Source organism: Anopheles marshallii, chromosome 2 (assembly GCF_943734725.1).
Source record: "Anopheles marshallii chromosome 2, idAnoMarsDA_429_01, whole genome shotgun sequence".
In the NCBI taxonomy this organism is placed as follows: Eukaryota; Metazoa; Arthropoda; class Insecta; order Diptera; family Culicidae; genus Anopheles; species Anopheles marshallii.
Window position 1 is genome coordinate 61,936,189 of NC_071326.1, and position 23,401 is coordinate 61,959,589.

At 39.9% G+C, this 23,401-nt stretch overlaps 1 protein-coding gene and 4 non-coding genes across 5 annotated transcripts in view; 3 read left to right on the plus strand and 2 right to left on the minus strand.

Annotated features, from left to right (window-relative positions):
• Nucleotides 1–7,194: 7,194 nt before the first annotated feature.
• Nucleotides 7,195–23,401, minus strand: part of LOC128718331 (Krueppel-like factor luna) — a 108,267-nt gene continuing 92,060 nt past the window's right edge. Inside the window, exons 4-6 of the mRNA XM_053811960.1 lie at nucleotides 9,411–9,519; nucleotides 7,542–8,905; nucleotides 7,195–7,367 (exon numbers count right to left, since the gene is read on the minus strand). Of these exons, the coding sequence (XP_053667935.1) occupies nucleotides 7,195–7,367; nucleotides 7,542–8,905; nucleotides 9,411–9,519 (1,646 nt within the window). The remainder of the gene's footprint in view (nucleotides 7,368–7,541; nucleotides 8,906–9,410; nucleotides 9,520–23,401) is intronic.
• Trnag-gcc (transfer RNA glycine (anticodon GCC)) lies at nucleotides 7,419–7,489 on the minus strand. Its single transcript has one exon. It is a non-coding gene; the product is annotated as a tRNA-Gly (tRNA).
• Trnad-guc (transfer RNA aspartic acid (anticodon GUC)) lies at nucleotides 12,376–12,447 on the plus strand. The gene has a single exon. It is a non-coding gene; the product is annotated as a tRNA-Asp (tRNA).
• On the plus strand, nucleotides 13,976–14,047 carry Trnad-guc (transfer RNA aspartic acid (anticodon GUC)). The gene has a single exon. It is a non-coding gene; the product is annotated as a tRNA-Asp (tRNA).
• Trnad-guc (transfer RNA aspartic acid (anticodon GUC)) lies at nucleotides 14,296–14,367 on the plus strand. Its single transcript has one exon. It is a non-coding gene; the product is annotated as a tRNA-Asp (tRNA).

Below are 23,401 nucleotides of genomic sequence, written 5' to 3' on the forward strand. Positions count from 1 at the left end.
ATTTACTGTGCTTGTTGTGACACTTTTGTGGCATTGTTACTGGTGCTTTTTTTCTTTGCCAGATCGCTTGAGATGATTGGCGACCAGGAAATGTGATTTGCAGGCCAATATCAATTGGACAAATGCAAGAAGACGTATTATGCGAAAGAGGATTCATGTGGATTAGTGTGTACCAATCCGTTGGCTAAATCCTTTAAACAATGAACATGATATTAATCAATAGAATAATTAATGTTTAAAGCAAAATGAAGCACAGAGAAAGAAAATATGTTAGATTACATCAATGTGGAAAATGATGCGCGAGACGCATATATATATAATGGTTATTGAGGATAATAACAACATCACATCAAGTATAAACTGATAGAGCAAGAATATTGAAATTTCTCTCAACATGGAGTTATGCAAAAAGATCACGTATCTATTATTTGTGTGACAAGAGAATCTCTAAAACAATGAACATGTTTAAATCTCTGCAACAGATCACTGTGTCGTGTACATCTCTCTTGGTGTAAACAAATTGTTCACCGGAAAGAGAGAACTAAATTCGAAACGAACAACTATTTACTAGGCAAACCGAGCAGAAACATAACACACAGGAGAATGGTGCTGGAAGATAAAAACCAAACAAAATATATTCAATAAACTAATCGGAACTAACAGTAGTCAAATACCAAAAAGCAGAAAAAAGACCAGTCAGCTCAAATATGTTTGCAAATTGAATCGAAAACACACTCGCTAACATAGAACCAAAAGTGGAACGTAAAGTATTAGTACATTGACAAGTGATGAATTGTTACGATCGGATTATTGAAATATATGCAACTTTTTATTTTGCTTCCGAGAATCGTTAGCCTTGCTTAGGAAAGATGATGAAGAACGTAGCAGGAAAGCGGAAACAAATTAAGGTATCGAATAGGCGGTAATTAGAACGATTTGCAAGTGTACTCATTCTCCAAAAGGTATGCAGAACGTGGTGGCTACAGAAGACTGTTTTGGCTTGAAGCTATAAAAAATTAATGTTTTAGAATCATGCTTTAACCTCTGTGCGTTGGCATGGGCTGACAATGTCTTACAGGCAGGGATGGTCACTTATAAACTGCGAAAAGCAAAATCCTGTATCGATGCTATCGAGGGAGAGCAACGAGAGTACAGCTGCACGGGAACGTTGTATAGAATTATGTATATAGACAGCACATTACTATGAAGGTAAAGTAATACTGAAACATTTTAAGTTGTTCGCTTTAACGGCCTTAGCTTTACTTTTTGTTTTCATTTGACTGGACGACACTTTAAAGTTGTTCGAACACAACCGTTTGTTTGTTTGGCTTATAGGTTTCTGCTAGAAGCTATGTACATATTTGGTATCGTTCTACACAATATGCTGTCGGTTCAACCGATGCGCTTTCCGATACATAAACCGCATGAGTGCTAAGGCTATACATAAGTTGGTTCATCAGTTTCATCCCAGTCAAACAAAACTGCACGGGATTTAAGGTGATTGGGAGCATTCAAGTGCACCAACGGATACCAAAGATAGGAAGTGTAAGCTATGAAGTGAGTAGGGAATCGTGCATACGGTTCAGGATGCATGCTTCAGCAAGATGAGCAACTGTAAGGCAGAGTAAATATTATTAGACAATTTGGTTTATACAGTAGTTGCAGTCACAGTCATTATTCATGTTTCGTTTCCATACGGTTAAAAATGCTTGCATTAAGTGATGGTCCAATGTCACTTTTATTATGTAAAGCATAAAATAATCGTGATCTTTGTAAAAGTTTTTTTTTCATAAGATTGCATCTTTTTTACCTTGTTCCGTTAATTCGTTCCGTGTATTCAGATTATTTAAATTTAAAAACAAAACAACATTTTTTTACATGATATTTGTTATGCAAAATTAAAAACAATCTCATCGCTGTTAACAAAAAAAAACAACCTGGTACCGTGTGTAAACGTGAAAACACTCAAAAAATCATAAAACAAAAATAAATAAATGTAACCGTTTCTGATCCATTTCTGCTTACCGCAAAACAAGAAAAAAATAACACCGATACATAACAATTAATTGTATAGGATATAGTTGACAAATAAAAATGATAATTACTTGACAAAAATACCAAACCCATACCAAATAGAGCGAATGCAAAAGAAAAGCAACCCAAAGTAACATAGCAAAAGTTTCTGTCCTTGCCAGCACACATACACAAACCATTCTTCTTCCTTCCTGTGTAATCTCTATGCGTATATATTTACATACAAATATATGTATTTAGCCAAAATGCCTAGTGAAGAGAAAATGCTTACGTTTCCTACACGTTTTACGTTTTTACGGGCCTGGAGAGAAAACAAAAACAAATTAATAAAAATGGAGAGCAAACCAACATTGATTTATTGTTGTTCCCCAACGTGCATCGCCATATACGATCGTACGTAAAAGAATGTATTTTGTCTGAACTCTAATCACAGCATTGAATAAAAATAAAAATGAGAACTTTTGAAAGCAAAATCATACACACATACACACACACACACACTCACACACACACACACACACACACACACACACAGTTTCACATAAACACAAGCGTGGAAAAAGTGTGAAATAGCATATTGAGAAGAATGCTGTTTTGTTTAAATTTTAATTTAAACAAGGAAAGAAGGAAAGAAACTTGTTTGATATTTAACAAGTTTAAATAACGGTAAGCAAAACACATCAAAGTGTGTATAACTAGATTGGGTTGAAAGTATCGAATATTTAACAAAACCAAAACTCCTTTGGGTATTATCTCCATAAATTACTTAAAAATATACAACAAATGCAGCCCATAAATATTTATATACATAAAAAAATTATATAGATAGATATACATACATACAAATATCTATATATATATATATTCGAAACCGAAATGAAGAGAACGATACGTGTCATGGTCCGGAAACATAATGCCTAATCGAAATGCAAAGCATGTGACGAATGCAACCGACCCCTGTCTTTTGCTGGACACGCTGTAGACACGAGACCAACCCACATGGTAGAACAGTTCCAGGGATTCAGATGGTAGCTAAAAGTTTGCTGCTAGATTGATTACATGAGTTGCCTGTGCAAGTATTATTTAAACGAACCGAACGATGAAAAGTATTCGATGTAAAGGCACGCGATTGAAACGATGTCAGCATTAGAGAACGGGAGTAAAGTAATTAAAATGGAATAGATATAATAATTCGTCTGTAAGACAACTGCGATGGGCAGGTTTGGCATGGAATCATAAAGCTAGATAGTAGGATAAAGGTAAGAATTGTGCACACGTTGCAGAATTTACAATAAATGGCCGGGACAAGTAAGCCAAAGGGAAACGATCTGAGAAGCTACACATATGCTGCAAAGTGAGTAAAAACGCGTAATACAAACCGAAACAAAAAGCCTACAAACCGGGCAAGCAATTCCTTTCTTGGATGGATTTGCTAGAGTAGTCGTGCTGCACATGGCATGCAGAATCATGCGGATCAGAATGTATGCGCTCGAATGATCATGTAAATGAAAATGAATTGCAAATGAACAAACGGACAAAGCAAAAAGGCAACTAAAAAACACAACAAAAATCCACAATAATTCACATATTCTACATTAGAGAAACAAAAACTACAAACCCTGCTTTGAAAGAAAATTATGGAAAAACTGGAATGCAACCAAACAGAAAAACACAATAAAAATAAAAAGTAATTAAAACAAATATTTGTAATGTACTTCAGCAAACGAAGCCGAAACAGAGAGCCCGGACGACCCGGACATTTGTTATACATTTGTTATATTGATCAATGCGCCTAAATGTATGCAATAACTATGTTCTACTCAGCATGTCGCCCATCATGGCATGGTGCATGGTTCAGTCAATGTAAACGTCGCGCTAAAATAAATAAATATTTCCTAACGATTTGGAAAGGATTGTGAAAAAATCTTAAATGTGAGTTTCCAAAAATAATGGATAATGTACGGTTTAATGCCGCGCATAAAATTTTGGTCAGATGTTACCTGATAATTGCTTGAATTTTATTTTTGATCCCAAGCTATGTTTAATATTATTTATGCTATGCTTCACCGTTTACAAACAGATTTACATATTATTTTCATGATCTTTTCTGAAAGAACTTAACAAAGTACTTTTTAGTATTTAGTACAAATAATAAACAGCGAATTCGGTTCTACATAATGATCAAAGTCCTATCATTACAAAGAATTGAATAAATAGTATACATTGTAAAAAAACTCGGGAACATTAAAACCATACAGCAGTATTGAACATGATTTTGGATGAGGTCTTACAATTTCTAGATGCCTTCTAGAAAAAAAACCCCTTCTAGATGACTAAACGTTCAATTTGTTTACATTGAAATTGCGCAATTTGAACTACAAAAAGCTTATGTGATAATGACACCATGCCGTTCTTCTATGTTTTAGCTCATATCAATGGCACCGGACTTGTTAAGCAGGATATACAGGTACACCAGACCATGGAAGACAAGAGGAAATCTTTAAAATACTGAAATAATTTGAACCTGCCTATTTTATATTGTTGTAATCAGACTCACTAGACTCCGGTGAGCTGGTAATATCATGAGAATGACACCGGACAACTCAGCCCGTCCTTTCATGCCCATTCACATGGACAGAAGAGGCGTCACAGGCCCTAATTGAGATATAGTATTTACGTTAATGTGTCCGCCACTCTTGTGTCATGGCCATGCCTTCAAAACGCTTACCGCGCCTGATTAGTAAGTAAGTGAGTGATGCAGATCACAAAGCACAAACCTAACATATAATGTAGTTTCTAATAAGTTCTAACTAGTTGATACTATGCATCGTTGCATCGCGGGATTCGATGAATAGGGTGAATTAACTAGTTTACCTAGAAATAAGTTTAAAATTTCGGATGATTAGAACGCCTCAAATGAACGTTACAATTGGTTTTTGGTTTTACTTTCTACTTGGCATGGATTTTTTCGTATTTTTTCGTAACACGTTTATTGTTTATTCCACATACTCACAGGGACTGTTAAGAGAAAACTTTCTAGATCATTTCATTCGTTTGCCCTAACCTACCAGAACGATGAAAGAGGGCTTGAATTTAGAATTTTGTAGCAATTATAACATAATTCCGTCAAAACAGGGTTTACATGTCGGCTGAAATGAACATTTGCATGTTAACGCTAGTTTAAAATCGAAAATACACTTATCCATTAGGTAAAACATTAAACAATACTGGCTTTGCTATGCTGTCCTCACTCTGTTTCGCTGGACAGGCAGCTTTTGAACGCACCACAGTTTCGTGTCTACTCTATTTTCTTGTCACACAATTCCTTGTACATACTTGCGTTTTAAACACAACAAAATTACCTTACAAAAAATCGGTTCGTTTCGGCCATTTTTGATTGAAGCCTATGCAAAACAATAACAAAACATCAGTAGAACTATTGAAAAAAAAAAAAAACATTTCTATTAGCTGTTTCATGAAATGTAAAAGAACGACCAAAACAGACAAGAAAGCTATTATAATGATTAATTGAAAACAATTAGTTTACTGGCGCACGGTACTTTCTGGTCGTGTTGATCGTCTTGTGTTGGGTTCTTGCTGGCCTTTGAATATTGTGAGTTATTTGTTCTACGTGGGCGCATTCCCACATTTTCACTCAGTTAACGGTAGTTTATAAGAACAATTGGCAGAATACAGGAAAAAAGGAAATTTAAGCCGATAATTTTGTAATCAGATCATTAGTTTATCGAAAAGCAAAACCAAAATTAAATTTCATTAGTTTGTACATTTAAAAAAACAGATAAAACAGTTCTTTGCTTCACGCTCTCAACACACCAACAGACGCTTGCGCACACGAATCTAAGATCCGCGCACAACCTGTTATCCATTTCTTTTATGCACAAGCTATGTAAGGAATCGATAGCCAATCTGCTCACTACTGCACGTCTGCTACACTTTAACGAACAACTTAACCACGAGCAGACGTCAACAGGAACAGAAAGTGTAAAATTAAATCTCTATTACGATAAACTAAACAAACACAACTAGGCTAACGATTAACAAAGCTAGCTAAACAAAAAATAAAGAGCAGGGTGTAAAATAAACACCACTTACTTACAGCACTATTTTGGGATTTTCCGTGATTGCACTTTACGTTTTGCGACGCGTACGTTCGCACTCTCGATGTTTTGTTCCATTAGTGTATAATAAACTTCCAGCTGTTTTAACCGCGTACAGCTTTTATAAATTGTTCTTAAATGTATCGGTCACTGTAGTTACTGTTTGGGAGTATTTAGGTGTAGGAAATTCATATTAGTCATCGAGTATTCACTGGCATTTTACGTCGACAAATGTCATGATTGCTAGTCACGGGATTGTCCATTGACAGCTCAATTTCACTACTAACATCTAGCACATGCGTCCTCCACAATACTATTTCACTAACGATTTATAAAGGCTAAGGTTTAGCTAAACAGAATAATTAAACTGGCTGGTTTGGGAATGGTTTTGCTACTGACAATCGTTTGAAAAATTATGAGCATTTTTTCTAGATCTCTTTCATACTAACAAACTATCTGTTAGTGGCTTGCACTACGTTTAGGAATATGCGGTTGTCAGTATCGATGACTACCGGCAAGAAAGGTTGTCACTAAGAGCTATAAAATGAAAATCAATTTCTTTAGAAGCAATAGGAGCAAATAAACCGGATTTCACACCCTGCGGGGGAGTAACACAATCAAAACACAATTATAGCATTCTTCATTTTGGACGTAATTATGATAGCATCTAATCTTGATGTGCAAAAATAATAGTTATTCAAAAATCTCGTTCAACAAACGATTCAGAAAAGAGAACTCAAATTAAGAATATCTTAACGACACTAGGGGCACATAAAGATGGGCCGGAAATATGGGAAAGCTTCATACAGTGAACATTTCACCATTTTACATTTCCACTTAGTGAGATAAAGAAGGCAAACAAAAAGAGAAAGTAAAGTGAAATAGAAACATACTAACAATAACTTAACCGTAGTACACAATATTGAGATTCATCGATAGTGTCGTGGCCCCACTTTGTTGCTGCTTCCTTTCCAGCTTTCTGGCAAACGGATACAAAAAAGTGGATGCGTCTCCACGGGAAGGGGAAACTGGTGTAGTTATTTTAATGCCGCTTCATATGCAGCGACAGATGATCCGAGCGGCTGAAGGAACGTGTGCACAGCTTACAGCGGAAGGGTTTCAGTCCGGTGTGCTTCCGGTAGTGGCGGGTCAGCTCATCCGAGCGGGCGAATCTCCAAACACAACCCTCCCAGGTGCAGATGTACGGTTTTTCACCTGATCAAAAAAGAACAAACAAAAAAATATATAACAAAAAAGACTTTGGGTTGCATCGGCCGGGAATCGAACCCGGGCCGCCCGCGTGGCAGGCGAGCATTCTACCACTGAACCACCGATGCTTTGTGTGGAGAGGGCATTCAAACGCGTACAGATGCCTCTACGCTCACTCACCAGTATGTGTACGTTTATGCGCTTTCAGATGCGAGCTCTTCGTGTACACTTTATCACATCCAGTTGCATCACAACGATGAATCTTCCGATTCTTCGTCAATCCTTTCATCGAGGACAACGAGGAGGACGATTGATGGTGATGGTGGTTATGATGGTGATGATGGCGCAGTTCACTACCGAGCGCTAGCAGTCCCGGTGACGCCGATGCTAGATGAAGATGATGGCGAGGAGTGGTATTACTGCTGCTGCTGCTACTGTGTCCATTATTATTGTTCCCGTGGCGTTTCGCGGACGATGTTACCGGCACTTCACTATTGCCACCACCGTTGGAACTGCCGGTTGATCCGGTTCGTTGTCGCAGGTCAGTTAGCTTGCCGGTGTATTGATCCGGGCTGTTACTGCCGTTGGAGTTTTTTGTGTTGTTGCGAGAACGTGCGAATACCCCGGAACTTGCCACCTGCGACGTGGTCGTGTTGGCTGACGGTTGGTGCTGCTGTTGCTGTTGTTGCAGCAATCGCTGGAACGCGACGGTGGCAGTCTCACTAAGAGGATGATTCTTCGGTAAGCTGGATGCGATGGATGCAATGGATGCCGCCAAAGGTGCCGGAATACCGGGCAGTAGTTTGGCCACCGTCGGAGGATGCACAACGGAAGCAGCAGAGAGTTGGTGTAGCTGTTCGTGTAGCTGCTGGTCGAGCAGCATTGAAAGAGGGGAATGAGCACGCCGATGGTGGTTTATACCGGCCGTATTAAGGAATGCTGCCTGCTGTTCCTCCTGCTGCTGGTGATGATGCATGGAAAACGCTTGCAGGAATTGGGCCGGAAAGAGATGATGATGCGGATGGTGATGATGTACCGGATGCGTACCAAGTCCCGTCGGCGCCGGAGACTTTTTCTGGTGATTTTCCGCTTTCGTTCGGTGCGTAGGACTCGCGCGCTGCTGAACACAGTAGTTGCTGTAGATAGGATAGGAAGACTCCCGGTAGGTACTCGGTTTCGTTTCAAGGTCGCTTTCACTAGGATAGTTGTTATTATTCACACTAAGGCTATTGTTATTCTCGGCTAGGATGAGTGCTGCTGCTGTAGCACCGTCGGTGGCGCTCCCGTTATTGTTGGGCATGTCCGTTTGGCCTGGTACGATGGCACTACCGGTGCCGCACAGCGTCGAAAGGAGCTGATGTGCGTGCGTCGGTGAAAAGGCGGAGGGTGGTGCTTGCGAGGCAGCCGCAGCAGCGGCAATTGTTGCGGCAGCTGCAGCGGCCGCAGCAGTAGCAATCTTTGCCGTTGCCGTGGACTCGCTACTGCTATCCGTGCTATCATTTTCGGTCTCATCGTAGTTGTTGTTATTGTGTAGCGTGTAAAATCTAGAACGAAACAGACGGTAAAGTTAATCCCAGTGTGATGACGCCCCTGGATGTGTAACAGTTTATGGAAAGGCTATACTGTAGCCGAGCAAAGAAAGTTACTTTCGACACGTAGAAATACATCGTGGACATATTAAAATCGCTATCCCTCCCTGTTCACGACCTTGTTTCACACTTAACCCTAAGTCTTAGCTGAAGGCTATGGCCGATAATTTAACCGATTATGGTACATTACTTTCCACCTACGGGTCGTGGCCTTCTCGGATGGCCGTACGTAGCGACAACTTAACTTAAAGTGGAAGTGAATGGGTTCCCATAGTAACGCCACTCGTTCAACGGTAGCAGCTTGCAAGTATTATTATTCAGAGGATATCCTCAGAAGCTCACATTTGATTGCCCCCATCAGAGTTAAGTGGTGGAAAACAACCGTATCGTACGCACCGTTTTAGATCGTACAATTTATCTAAGTAACTAACAAATAATGGTTAAACAAAGTTCTACTTACAGATCTTTTGTTTTGTGCCTTAAAGCTAACAGGTGTGGAGCCGTGATGAGTGGCGGAGGAGGTCGTTTCAAGAGGCCGCTTCGCATTCGGACCGGTGCTGATTTAAGATCTGCAATAGAATGAATAGAACAAAGTAGAAGGGATATAATAAGAGTTGCAGTACGCACCTAATTTTAAAAGTATACGCTTAAACAATAGGGCATGCATTTGTAACACTAAAAGCGACATTTAATCTACCAGTAAGTGTCGTTGGCTGTTGAAAGTTGTGACATTTACAATGCAAATAAACTGCAATGCTTTGAGAATGTTCTACAATTCCGAATCATCTCGAATTACCGCAGCATGTTTTATCGCTTGCTCAATACTTCGCACAAAGGGTCTCGGACAGATCAGTTGCGCTAAATGAATCATTACCACTAACACCCAACGAGAAGGGCACGACCGACCGACCGAACGAACCGTGCAGCCTGTGAGCTGCCCAGAATGGTGGGGAAAGGAATGATCCGTCCATTTTTGTCTCTTTAGTGGTTATTCAGCAACGATTTACATTTGGCACGATTCGATCCGATTCACCCAATCCATCCGCATCCGGACGGTTGTGGCGATGAAGGGCACGCGAGATCTGACGTTTGTGGAGCAGCTGCAGGCAATTTTTATGAGTCAGAGTATGTACATAGCCGTGACCAAAGGAAGAATCGTGGGCAGTTGAAGATCCGTAAGGCAGATCTTTGACCATTAAACATTCACACCGTGTAAGTTCGCACCAGTCTAGCAGACTGTAGTAAAAGGCTGTGGCTATGAATTTTATTACTTTTGAAAGGGAGTCAAAATGACAATATTATTATAATTTATTATTATATAACTTATAACTTAGAAGGGTTTAAAATGCTTTAAAATACAAGTTTTTCCATGTAATCAATATAGATTATTTAAAATCACTGTACTACATGAACTAAACAATTGCATGTACTCGCAGCTAGTACGAATGATTAGTGGCTAGTGATGGCGCTAAAGTAAGTTGCATATTAATATTCGAAAAGTGTTCAAGGTGACATCATCAGAACAGAAAAATTCCATAAGACATCCACGGCTTCCCAAATCCATAAACCAAACAAAATATCCACACAATTTTCTTGATTTCTTTGGATCACGTGAAAGTGCACCCCGAAAATCCCGCAATCATTATGATAAGTTTCCCCGATCGTGTTCATCGCACGCATTATTGGTTCAGTTTTTTTCAGTCCCTCGTGCGTATTTTGCACAGAAGTGAATCGTGGTGACATCGCTGACCCCGATTTCATGACTGAAACTCACTGAACAGTACTGTTTCCCGGGATATTACTATCAAAACCGATATTCGGTTGCAAAAGTCAACGACGTTTTAAAACCGAATCGCTTTTAAGAGCAACATTTTGACCTTATGTAGGTCGCTTCAGAAGTGGGCTTTTCGCTCGTTGTTCATCATTTTAGCACCCAGCGATTGGTTTTATTACCGTTTGGTGGTGTTTCTTAGCGACCAATACATGTACATTGCTAGTTGTCTTACTCTTTTCGAGCATAATACGTCTATTGGAGCTGGGATGTGATAATTGTAAGAGTATGTTGTAAAAGCATATGGTATCCTTCATTACTTCTATTTTATACTAAAGCAAGCACTAATAAAAAGCACAGTGCTGATAGAACAGAGTCTATTGTACTAATAATTATGGTATCATTTGCGAAAATGATAAAGCATTGATAAATCAACTCAAAAATGTATTATCTTTACTTCACCATTAATTCAACACAATCTCAGTGAATAGATTACGCAGGCAAAGTCGTAATATTAAAGAGAAATAAAAATTGGAGTGCTTTCGGGATCGATTTTGCATCAGCTCATGTGATTCCAGAATGCACACACTCACGATCCGTTCGATTAACGCCGCACGATGACCTCCTTCAACCATCGTGTGGGAAATAATAATACGAACTTTGGAAAGAAAATCCCCCCCACATCTGCTACCCATTGAAGATCCACAACAAACCGCGCCAGAATGCTCATGAAGAGGGTGATTTGACCGAAAAGCTTATCGGTGATGGGCACTTTAAGAGAGACTCTGCGCATTACGACATTACATTCTCCCGCGCGTGGCCATAACTCCTTCGATCGAATCACATATCAGCTTCGGCCCTGCTAGCGCGCTTCCCTTCGCTTCCCTGTATAGCAGGACCGATAAAATAAAAATCGATGGTTAGCAACGGTTCGAGGGGTCAGTCGCAACGCAGGTTCATATCTTTCAGATTGCTTCTGTCAGGTTTGTTTTTATGTTTTCGTTTTTCCCCAAAATTTTGACAGTCATTTGGAAAGGATTGCAAAACCGCCAAGAGAACGGGAATGACACATATCGAAGTGAAATAATTTCGAAAGGATAAGATAGTAATTTTGATGGTGCAAGCACATATTTATGTTAAAGTTTAAGTTTTGAAGTGCGATTACTTGTGGTACGGGTACTCGTTTAACGACCGTTTTCAAATTAACGACCAAATGATGAGGATATGAGGATCATCATAGGCCGGGAGAAAGATCGGGAGAAGGTTACGTTACGTGAAACGTTAAAGCAAAGCACCTCGTGCGATCCTCCGAAATCACTTAAACGGGATGCGCTTATGCACTTGCAACCGGGATTCGAGGGCAAAGTTTAATTATAGCTCAGCGGATGGATACGGTGCAGTTTCAAAACATATATACCCATCGGGAAAACATTACCTACCGGTTAAATGAGGACTTTTGCTTTCGAAGCGACACTTTTTCGAGGAGATAAAATTTTTTAGTGATAAGTGGGCAGTGATAGATGATATAGTTATGCAAATGAAGAAACATTCAATTGGATTACAAAAATCAATTTAGAATGTATCTTTAACGATTATATAAAAATAGCATCGATCTTTTTACTGGTTTCTTTTACTAGAACTGTTAAACATGACATCCTCGATAGTATAGTGGTAAGTATCCCCGCCTGTCACGCGGGAGACCGGGGTTCGATTCCCCGTCGGGGAGTGAGGTATAATGTCTTTTTTTTAGTACAGCATTTTTTGCAAAGGATTGAGCAGGCGGCGGAAAAACTCGAGTTGGATATGTTGATGACGGGACTCGACTCTTTTAGAGGACAGTTACAGCAGGCAAATACCTCGAAGTGGTTGTCGTGCTACAAATGGAAACTAACACATAATGGTTCAAAATCCGAGGCCATATTCTTTACCAGATATACTAGCACCCGCAAATTACTAAGTAAAAAAGTTAAAATTAATGCAAACAAAATTGTATGGAAGCAATCCATTAAATACTCAGGAGTTTATCTCGATAGAAGATTGACTGATAAAACGCACATTGAAAATTTAACCGACAAATGTAAAAAAAATATTTAGAACACTATACTATTTCCTCAACAGAAAATCGAAATTGAACTTCAGTAATAAATTACTACTGTACAAAGCATTAGTCCGCCCAATCATTACCTATGCTTCACCAGTAACAAATTACTACTGTACAAAGCATTAGTCCGCCCAATCATTACCTATGCTTCACCAGTATGGTAAAATTGCGCAATCTCACACAAATTAAAATTGCAAAGATCACAAAACAAATTTTTAAAAGGTATTTTTAAAGTTCCCCGTTGGTATTCGACGTATATAAGACACACTGCACTTAAAATGCAACATACCAACAATCTATGACAAATTAAAGAAACAAAAACAGGCATACAAATTAAAATGCCTTTCCAGTACGTAGGAAATACTAAGAGAATTGCATTGTTAAAATATTATTTTGTAAGTGTTTTTGTCCAAATTATGTAAGGTATTTGTTTAGGTTAGTTGTTAGCAATTAGGTTAGGTTAGTAATCAGTAGATTTAGACTTTCTCATTTCAAGGGTTTTGAAAAATTCCAATACCTTTTTCCCTTAATTAAATCCCAAATTACGCACAGCTGTCGAAATTTACTTCAGCCAAGTCGCTTAGAAGAGCACTCAAAAACGTGGAGAAAAAATGTACTTCGAACCCATTAATGTTTAATTTCAGAACCACTATTGTACGTTTTAAAATTGTTAAAAATGGAAATAAAACTCAACTAACTAACAAAGGTTGTCGCGCTGGATAATTAAGAAAGTAAGACTATCTATTTATGATGCTCTATACTATGTTATCTAGAAAAAAGTAGATTTTAGTTATAGATCTTATTATACAACTTTTCTGTTAGGTCTAATTACGTCCATAGTCAAACAATGTATCTACATTGGTTATATAGTCTTAATGAATGAAATATAGAGTGGGATATCAACAGTGGGTATACATTAATCTTATTTGTTTATGTTTGTTGAAATATGTGTTAGCAGTAGCACACTCCTTTCATGTTAAATAATAATAAAGTATTTAAAACGTCAACGTGAAACAAAATTATTTTTAGCGAATTTGGTCAACTGAAGGTGATTGGGGGTATTTACTTTTAGCATTCATTTATTACGAAGTTAGGCATGAACAGATTAGGATGCTGCGCACCACTCATCATATCCATCCCCATCATTTCAACATCCTCGATAGTATAGTGGTAAGTATCCCCGCCTGTCACGCGGGAGACCGGGGTTCGATTCCCCGTCGGGGAGGGCGAATAGATTTTTTTGTTACTTACATAGGATGGAATATGGGCTCGCTTGATGTTCTCTATTATGTTATGATTTGTAGAAGAAAGTTTGAATAAGTTTTGCTCCTCGTTAAGCCAAAAAACGGCGAAAACGGTCTTCTAAAGTTGATCGAGGGTACTTAATTTTAGAATAAATTGATTACGAAGTAAGGCATAGAAAACATAGGATGCTGCGGAGCGCTCATCATATTATGCTTTTTACACTCAACATCCTCGATAGTATAGTGGTAAGTATCCCCGCCTGTCACGCGGGAGACCGGGGTTCGATTCCCCGTCGGGGAGGGAAAAATGTTTCTTTTGCTACTTTACACATTTGAGAAAGCGCTACATACGCAAAACTAGTTCTTTGACGATGTCCGGTATAGTAAGCGAATTTCCGATTGCACCTGTGCCGAAAATATTAACACCGCACACGATCCAATACAGCCAATACTCTTCGGTAGCGTGAGTGCTATAAAGAAAGAAAAATGGATCATCAACCTGCCTAATGACGCTGGTGTAACAGAGCAACATACATGTTTATGTGCCTACTTAGGCTACACATACCACGAGTCATGTCGGCGCATTGAGTGGCAATAAAATTGTTCTTGTTCGAGATCATCAGACTCGATTTAACCGATCGGACTGATCGCGCGTTAGCAGGAGCTTCGAACAGGCTGGGCATTGCAGACTAGAGATCGTGGGGTTTATGTGCTACCATGCGGAGTGGAGTTAGAGAGTAGACTTTGTTAATATTGGACCTGATGTTTTTGTTTGTTTCTTACCAATTGTGGACTTTGCTAACTGCGGACAGGCAAGTTGCCGATGGCTGTGATTTCGATACAACCGTATGACAGCGTAGTGGACTCACTTCCTACAACACGATTCGCGGGCGGATTAATAAATTTGTTTCCGTGCACGCATCATTGCGTAAATTGTTCGGTTCCCGTTCCCTGCAGTTCCAAACGGAGCCTACTTTACGGTAGAAACCTCTACCATGAACGCTATTCCTTTCAGTAGATACGGTTGACGATGTGGAATGATTCGATCGAAAGCAGAGTTAGGTTTGTCCCATTTCTATCCTCACGATATTCAATCTACCCAGGGTGGCATTCACCTTTTTTTCGTACCTTCGGATGTGGTAGACATCCTCCAGCGAAGGGTCTTAGGCAATTGTGTACTGTTCGGACAGATCGGTGAGGATACGGATCTGACCGGATTGTTTCTGAGGGGTAGTGAGTGCGCTAAGATCCGGATATGTAATTCCTGTCGTCGGTGCAGTACTTCATGGGCCATAAAATTGTTCCTAACTGTACGGCATGTGTAGGGGAAAACGGCAAAGTAACCCAACCGAGCAACTCCCCGAGCCCAATGCTAACGAATGACCGTTGCGAGATAATTGAAGAAATTCTACACATCGCCAATCGACATCAGCAATCTTTGGGCCGATCGCGTCCATGGTCCAAATGGTGGTCAGCCTCAACGTAGAGACGATCCTCTTCATTCGGTTCCTAGCACTCACCGGTAGCAGAGATTTTCAAATGGATCATCGCATCACATTGCACGGTGGAAAACAATTTCCCCCAGTCTCAGATATGCCGCTTCACATCTACTGCCCAATGTGCTACTGCGTACTTCGTGAGATTGTGGAATCTGGCGTAACCTAGACGTGGTTACGATCCGTGCAGGTGCGGCTTACGATTGGCTCGCAAAAAAAGCTGAGCCCCCGTAAAACAAATGTCCAATATCAGTCGGCAACAATCGGTAGCGCATAAAATATTCGTGTCACCAGCATCATCAACGTGGAGCGTGGAACCATCGCGATCGAGAGTGTGAGGGAAATAGTTGTGCGAGGTTGGGAAAAAAATGCGAAACAAAAAAAAAAAACTTCCAGCCCTGCTTTCCTTGCATCATGCGGTGCGCGGTGGTCGCTAAGGGAGGCCTGTTGGCCAACGAAATGTGCTTGTATAAGCTTCGTACGGGAGATGCTAGAGATCGCAGCTGACGGTGCGGTGTTCGACGCAGAAAGGGGAACGAGTGACAGTTACGCTTCGTTTCCATCATCGTTCCTGCCCCGGCTGGTAAGCAGGTACGTTTGGAATTCGCCTGCCGCATAGATTATTTGTCTTTCCGGTTGCGACTGGAGGACCCGAACGCGACTGTTCGTTCCGTTCCCGTACGATTTAAGGAGCTGACTGTAAATCTTCCTTTATTCCCTGCGCACAATCCACACAGGCACGATCGGGAAAACGATTTGTGTGGTGCTGGTTCGGTTAGTTGTTTCGAAAGCCCTTCTAATTCCCTGTGGGTTCAAGGTGGAGATTTTCCATAAGATCGTGTCAGAGAGGGAAAAAGAGACAGAAACCAATGGAGTTTTTTTTATCCTAATTCAAAGCCCTCCGTTTCACCTGCGATATGGACCGGGAAACCGATCTTCCACGACAAATGCTTTTCCCTTCGTACGGTACTTAAGCGATTGGACAAACGATGAAATCAGTACGGAGGAAGACCACTCGCGATGTGGGGAGCGAGGTACATTTTCATTATTCAAATCGGTGGACAATAATATTATGTAAATTCGATTGAAATGTGTTTGGTTCGTTGAAAAATCGTTCTTGCATTCGATCACAGCACGATAAGCTCACCGCAAGCAGTGGAGGATGTAAGGAGAAGAAGGTGAAACAAACAACTAGACGACACAACATACTGATGATAATGGTGTAAATATTTTCATTGATATGAGTTGTTTTTACAATGTTCACGGTTTTCATTATTTTAATGTTAAACCTTATAATTCAATATAACATCACACTACAGCTTTTAACTATTCCTTAGTCTACTTTTGACAACAACGCTTTATGAGTTGAGTTTTGCATTTCTTTTTAAAACACATTCATACTTGAAATATTTTTCCAACTTTACTTTTTATGTCAATTTTAGTTCAATTGTTCGGCTTATATTTTTCATACAAAAGACTCGTTCCAGGTGGCCGGCGGCTAGCTGTTAGTGACACATGTAACATGACTTACAACAAACAAAACCACACGAAAAACAAACTATAAACAAAAACCCAACACCTTTTCCACTGCGGGCACGAATCCCGGCGGCCGTTCGTGCCGTTCGATGGACGGTATAAATTGTAACCCATTTCCGCGATTTTCCCGCATCCCATCCCTGCGCGTCGCAAATCATCGATGCACGGGTGACGATGTTTTTTGCGCTTGTCGCTGTCGTCGTGACACACTGCCAGATCTCGTGGTCAGATATTCCACGATCGTTTGGGCGCGGGTGCCAAGGAACACACCGCGTAACAGTTCGGGATGATTCCTACGTGTGTTGGGTTTTATTTTTTATTTTTCGTTTCGGTTTGTTTGTTTGTCTGTCGCGGCCAATGTTCGATTGGCCTCCTCCCTGCCTTTCTATCGCAAAGTAATGATGATTATACAGAAGGGAAAACACACGAACCATTTGGTTTCCCGCTTGTGGGAAACGCGATAGGTTGGTAGGAAAGGTTGAAATGAAGGCGAGAAAGGTTGACGATGGGCGCGACAGGTCACGATGGTTGGCTTTGCCTTTGGGTTTCCATGCTATTGGCGGCACAGCACCGAATGATGGGATGTAGCGTTTTATCACCCTTTATCTCGCTGGGTGGAAAAACTACGAGATGCCCTCTCTCGTAGCTAGTGGTCTTTCGCTCGTCTTCGTCGTCACATTTGTAATGCATGCATTATTTTAATGTTTTCTCCTGTAGTGAAGATGATCGCTTGGTTCGGGTGTTGGCAGTGTCAGGATGGGAGAGGAATGTTTTCGAACGAGCTGGGAGTCGTTATGTCGTGGATCAAAAGTTGTAAGGTAAAATCGTTAAGCGTGATACAAACGTGTACATACACTCGACAATTGAATATGTTTTGTGCAATGCATATGTTTGAGAAGCAATATGATTGCTTGATTACGGTAATCTCACCATGTTAGTTATTTTAAATTTCAGAGTTAAACAATTAATTAATTATAGAAGGTTACAAAAATGCAATTGTTCGTGGGTTACAATTATATACCTACAATTTTACCTTACAATTATAGCTAGCATATCCTAATTACGACGTCCTGGTGTGTATTTTTAAATCATTTCTTAGAAAAGTGAACACCAGTTCCCATAAGGTGTGATTATGCTTCTTTCAAAGCATATGTAATTTTCATCAAGAAGCATGTGATTCGTAGTTTTGTTGTCGTACAGTAACATTAAATAAATATTTGTATGAAAGGTAAAATCTACTTTTTGACGATATTTTTTAAGGTTTAATTAAATCTGGTAAACATTTCAAATTATTGTATAAGCCAATAATGAAGTATTATTGTTGTTCTTTGCTTCAGATAATATTAAGTTTTCAAAGGATTGTATATCGTCACTTAGTAAAGTATGAAGTAATCATTTTTGAAAGAGGATCGTTTGAATCAAATTCGGTCGATCTGAATTCGGAACTAAATAGTGGCATTGGTCTGAAATTCCTACTAGGAGCTTGGTGAATGTTTATAGTTTTAAGAATGTAGCAGGAGTCAATAAATCCGCTGATAAGCTTAAGTAAAAAAACGCATTGCGCCGTCTTTCGCCTATGTTGAAGGGATTCCAACCCGAATAACAGACACCAAGTACGGTGTGTGGGTAGGGTCCAAGGTCCACGAGACCAAGTCAGGAGATAAAACAGCGCACGTGTCAATTTTCTTTGCACTGATTCCAGCTTGTCAATTCATTATTGTTGCATTGGTGTCCAAAAAAAATACTAGCGAATTCTAAAATAGCCTAACAATTGTACAATACTATTTGAGGTTATGAGGGTCCTTGAAATCCTTGCCTACACGTGAAATTAAACCTAATAACCGACACGCCTTGGAAATAGTAAATTCGTGATGTTCTTGTAATAGTACACCTAAATCACGAATCATGTTACTAAATGCGGGTTGGAAACATTTGGATGCATCAAACAGCATTCAGTTTGATATCATTGTAGTTAAAGTAATTTAATGAAAAAGTTAATAAACATATTTGAGACTGCTATTGCTAATAACGAATTCCATGATTGACATTTTTTTATGATTGTCGTTGACATTGGCGACAACATTTGTACAATGCTCGATTACTTTCCATTGCAAAATCCGGCCTCAGTCCAAAATCCCATCTTTATCAATCCTCCGTTCGCAGACCATGACTATCCAGCTTAAGGGTAAACAAAATCAAAGAAAGCCAGAAACTGGCAGGCAATTAGACCTCTTGAAGTTGTTGTGTCGATATAAAAGACGAAGAATAAACTGGTACAGAATTTGTGTACATAAGAATCTTAGTCCTTTGTTTCGATTAATTTTTAATCGTATATTTTTGAAATACAACAAAAACGTTATTGATAAAAATCATTGAACAGACATTGAAACAACAGCTTAAACAAACAAACTCTTAAACAAAAAACTCTGATCCCAAATAAATTTATTCAATACAATTGATGATACTTTACACAGACTTCGCGGTCGAATAAAAAATACCACTCTTCCACGCTGATTGTGTTACAAAATCGTGTCTTCAAAGACGAATTTGTGCAGAAAACTTCCGCTACCATCGCTACTCCCACTGCTACACACCGTAGTACACATGCAAGTTAGGAGGATTAAAGGTACGAAAAAAAATCACCCAGTCCGACAAACCACCCATAAAACTTCCTCCAAATTTGGTGGCGGTAATAAATTACACACCTGTTTCATTCGACCCCATCGTGAGTGTGGAGGTCGTTTTTCGTTACTTTTTGTTGGAAACACCCTCCACGGACTGCCCCTAACCATCTTCTAAGGCACTGCAAGTCCATTTCCAAACAGCAAGGGTGGCTTGACGCGTAACGAAGGCTGTGGTTGGTTCGCACATTCGAAGCCTAATTGAAATCGGTCAATTTGCGGTCTAAGCGGGAGCTGCTGAGGGAGTTTGTTTAGCCCACCAGGGAGACAGGGAGGTTACTTAAATCCCGCGTAGGGAAAAGCGGAATGCTAGTGCGCAAAAATGTGTGCAAATCTTCGTCCCTCGAGCGACGGCGGGAAAGTTGAATGGGGGAAGTGTAAAATAGAAGGGTATGGAATATCGCGTTTCTTCGGTTCATCCCATGTGGGGAGGCATAAAAGTAGTGAACTTACCAAAAACTGACTGACGATGAAGAAAAAAAAAACAGTGAATTGAACGACGTTTTGACACTTGCGTATTTGGATGCGCGTATGGTGCAAGAAGGCTTGCGCTAGCCGCGAAGCTGAAAATTACAGTCGGCGAGATGGTACCGGGAAAAACAGATTTTTTTCCCCCGGTCCCGTTCCTCTTTTGCGCCTCGGTCGGTTCGATGGGTCTGTAATTTTATGCTAAGCCCTCTATCTCAGGCGCGGTGTGCCGCCCGAAAAAGGTGGGACCAGGCAAAATGATTGCTTGTTTTTGGAATTACCGACTGGTGTACCGCCGTCCGGTAAGGCTGTACTACTAAGCAGTCGTTGCGCATGCCTTTACGGACGTGCTGCTGCCGCGAAGGTCGCGAACGTGCGCACCTACCGTGGCAAGAAGGAGGAATAATTCATGAACTCAGCAAATTTGGAAAAGATCGATCGTGTACGGTGTATGCGTGCATGTAAATCGCAAACCTGAAGAGCCTTATATTTTGATAGGATGAATGATAAGCCATCACACGGGTGGCGATAATCATATGCATCATTTTGATGGGCAAATAAGTACTATGTTGTACACTGGTACAATGTTGGAAAGGATTCCACAAAAAAAGAGTACATAACGTAAGCTGACGCGTGTAGCATTTTACTGAATAAAAATTTATTGAAACATAGAAAAACATTTTTCTTTAAATCCTCAAGGACTTGGGTATGTTAATATTAAAATTTAAAAGTATTTGTTGATGTACTTACAGTCCTACGTGAAATAATACAAAAGCAATAAAGTTGAACGTCTTTTTTCTATAGACACATCATGCAACTAGACAGGTGTCCGTCGATGCGTTCCATACGACAAGGTACATAGGACTTGGTTTGTTGCAGTTTGAAGAGACGAAAGAGCATTGTGTAAAACGTGAAACATCATCGTTCTACAGTTGTAGGATACAAACGCAGGGTAATGGGAGAGCAGGTTGCGAGATTGATCAATGAAGAAAGGCGTTCCAAAATGATTGGCTTTGATCTTGTGTACCGGGACCGGGATGGTTGTTAAGGTGGTAAAACAATAAAAAAGAAAGCAACGACAATAATCTGCAACGCAGCGAATCCACGAACCCAGCACCCAGCTCTTTGCGGTCTGTAATTATTTTGCGCTAGTTTTGTATTGGATATTGTTTTTTTTATTTTTAACAATGAGTTGTTTTTTTCCATTCGAAAGTCATTTTTTATACAAATTCATCTTATGTTTTTGTTGGCAGGTACCACTTGTGTTAGTTTTAATGCGATGTAGAACGATACTCTAGAGAATCTTATTGCTGAACAATTGATTTGAAGTGGTTGTTTGATTAGAAGCATTTGAATATAGTGTTTGTTTAGATAAATGTTGAACTTTTCGAATTATTTCATAACTTTTCTACTCCACCAATAATCGTGTAGTTGTTTACAGTTTTTTGTGCCAATTTTATGATTGATTCTAGCATTATGTGCATCAAATGCATCTAATGTATCAAAATCACCAGTGCATCAAATGTCGTACGAAAAAATTATCTATTTTAGTAAGGTCTGCAAAATTCGAGAATTTTCTTTTTCAATTTCACGAGATGATGTCTATATGAAAATAATATCCCAATCTTCTAATTTGGGACGTTCCTCGATGGAATACAAAGTTTCATGCCATTTGCAGCAATATTTCATTGCCCTGGGATATAATTAGTGAACGAATTGAGTCTCCTAGATGATGATAATGATCAGTAATGAAATACTAATTTAACTGTTACCTTATTTCGTGATGGTTTGATTTTATTGTTACCTTTAGAAGTTAGAAGTAGTTGAAGAACTTTTGGAAAAAAAAATACATTAAACACATCCCTGCGTAGCAAGAGCATGTCAAGAACCAATTTACTTTTAATTTACAACACACTACCCATGCGGAGTGGTCCTTCACGCAGATGAAGTGCGTATGCCATACTCACACTGTTTATTGCAAAAACATGCGAGTTAATGTGCGTGCTTGTGTGTATGTGAGTTTTTTTTTCGTTTAGCGCTAGTAACTTCCACTAATTACCTGACGGTCGTTGCGAATGGGTTTTAAATATTCTTAATTACTGACGTTTGCACCATCGCAAATGGGAGTCAGAAAGGAAAAAAAAAGTGTCCACCGCCGGGTGTTGGTGCCGGGTGATGGAAAATTGCCCATGAAGTAGTTTAATTAATGGCTCACGATTGGTGCCTTTTCAAAACACGAAAGTACACTTTAAATGTTGTTTTTTTTTATATCGACTTTAACAAAGCATGAGTATCGACGGACACAAGGGAAGCACAAAAAGTGGTGAAAAATTCTTGAAATACATAAATTGTAGCAAGATCGTTCTGTCGTACGATCACTGATAAAAACAATTAGCACGAATAGATATGCGAGCCCGATCTGTCTTCTCAAAGTCACTGGAAATTCGACCATCAGCTCTTTCCACAAAGAAAACATCGCTACGGTTCAATTACTGTGCACGGCTCACAAGTGTTGACATAATTGAGCTTTAGCTGGCGGCTTATCTGTACCTACAAATTATGCCAATTCGCTGCATTCAAAGATCAAGAAACGTTTTCCGCAGGGCTTGCGAGTGTTGAATATCTGCGGGTTCGAACTGCGCACCAGGGAGAAACGGTGGGGCACACAGAGTACGACTTCAAAATAAATAAAAAGTAAACGCCAAATGCAAAACGTCGCATCCAATCCGGTTGGTGCTGTCGGATGGTGCAGGTGAAACAGTGAAGCAGTTCTTCCGAGCGGTGAAAGATTTATTACCGCACATTTGTTATTGCTGAAAACGATATCCATTTTCTTTCCTCGCTGGTTAGGGGTACATAAAGCAGCCTAACGTACGATTCACTTATGTGCGCGTACGCGTGGATCATGTGCGAACGTGAATGAGCAAGATACGCGGGATCTCTTCGACACACGCAAGCAAGCGGATGGAAAACACACGGTTTATCCGAAACCAGTCGTTGCTCCTAAACACTGTGGCATCCCTTTTGCAAGACTTTAGTCATTGCTTTCTCCCGCACCCGGACTCATTCGCGGACGTTACAACAAGTTAAAAATTTGCGATTGCTTACTGAGCATCTTGTAATCCACGTCGGCCACGATCAACCTTCTGCAGGT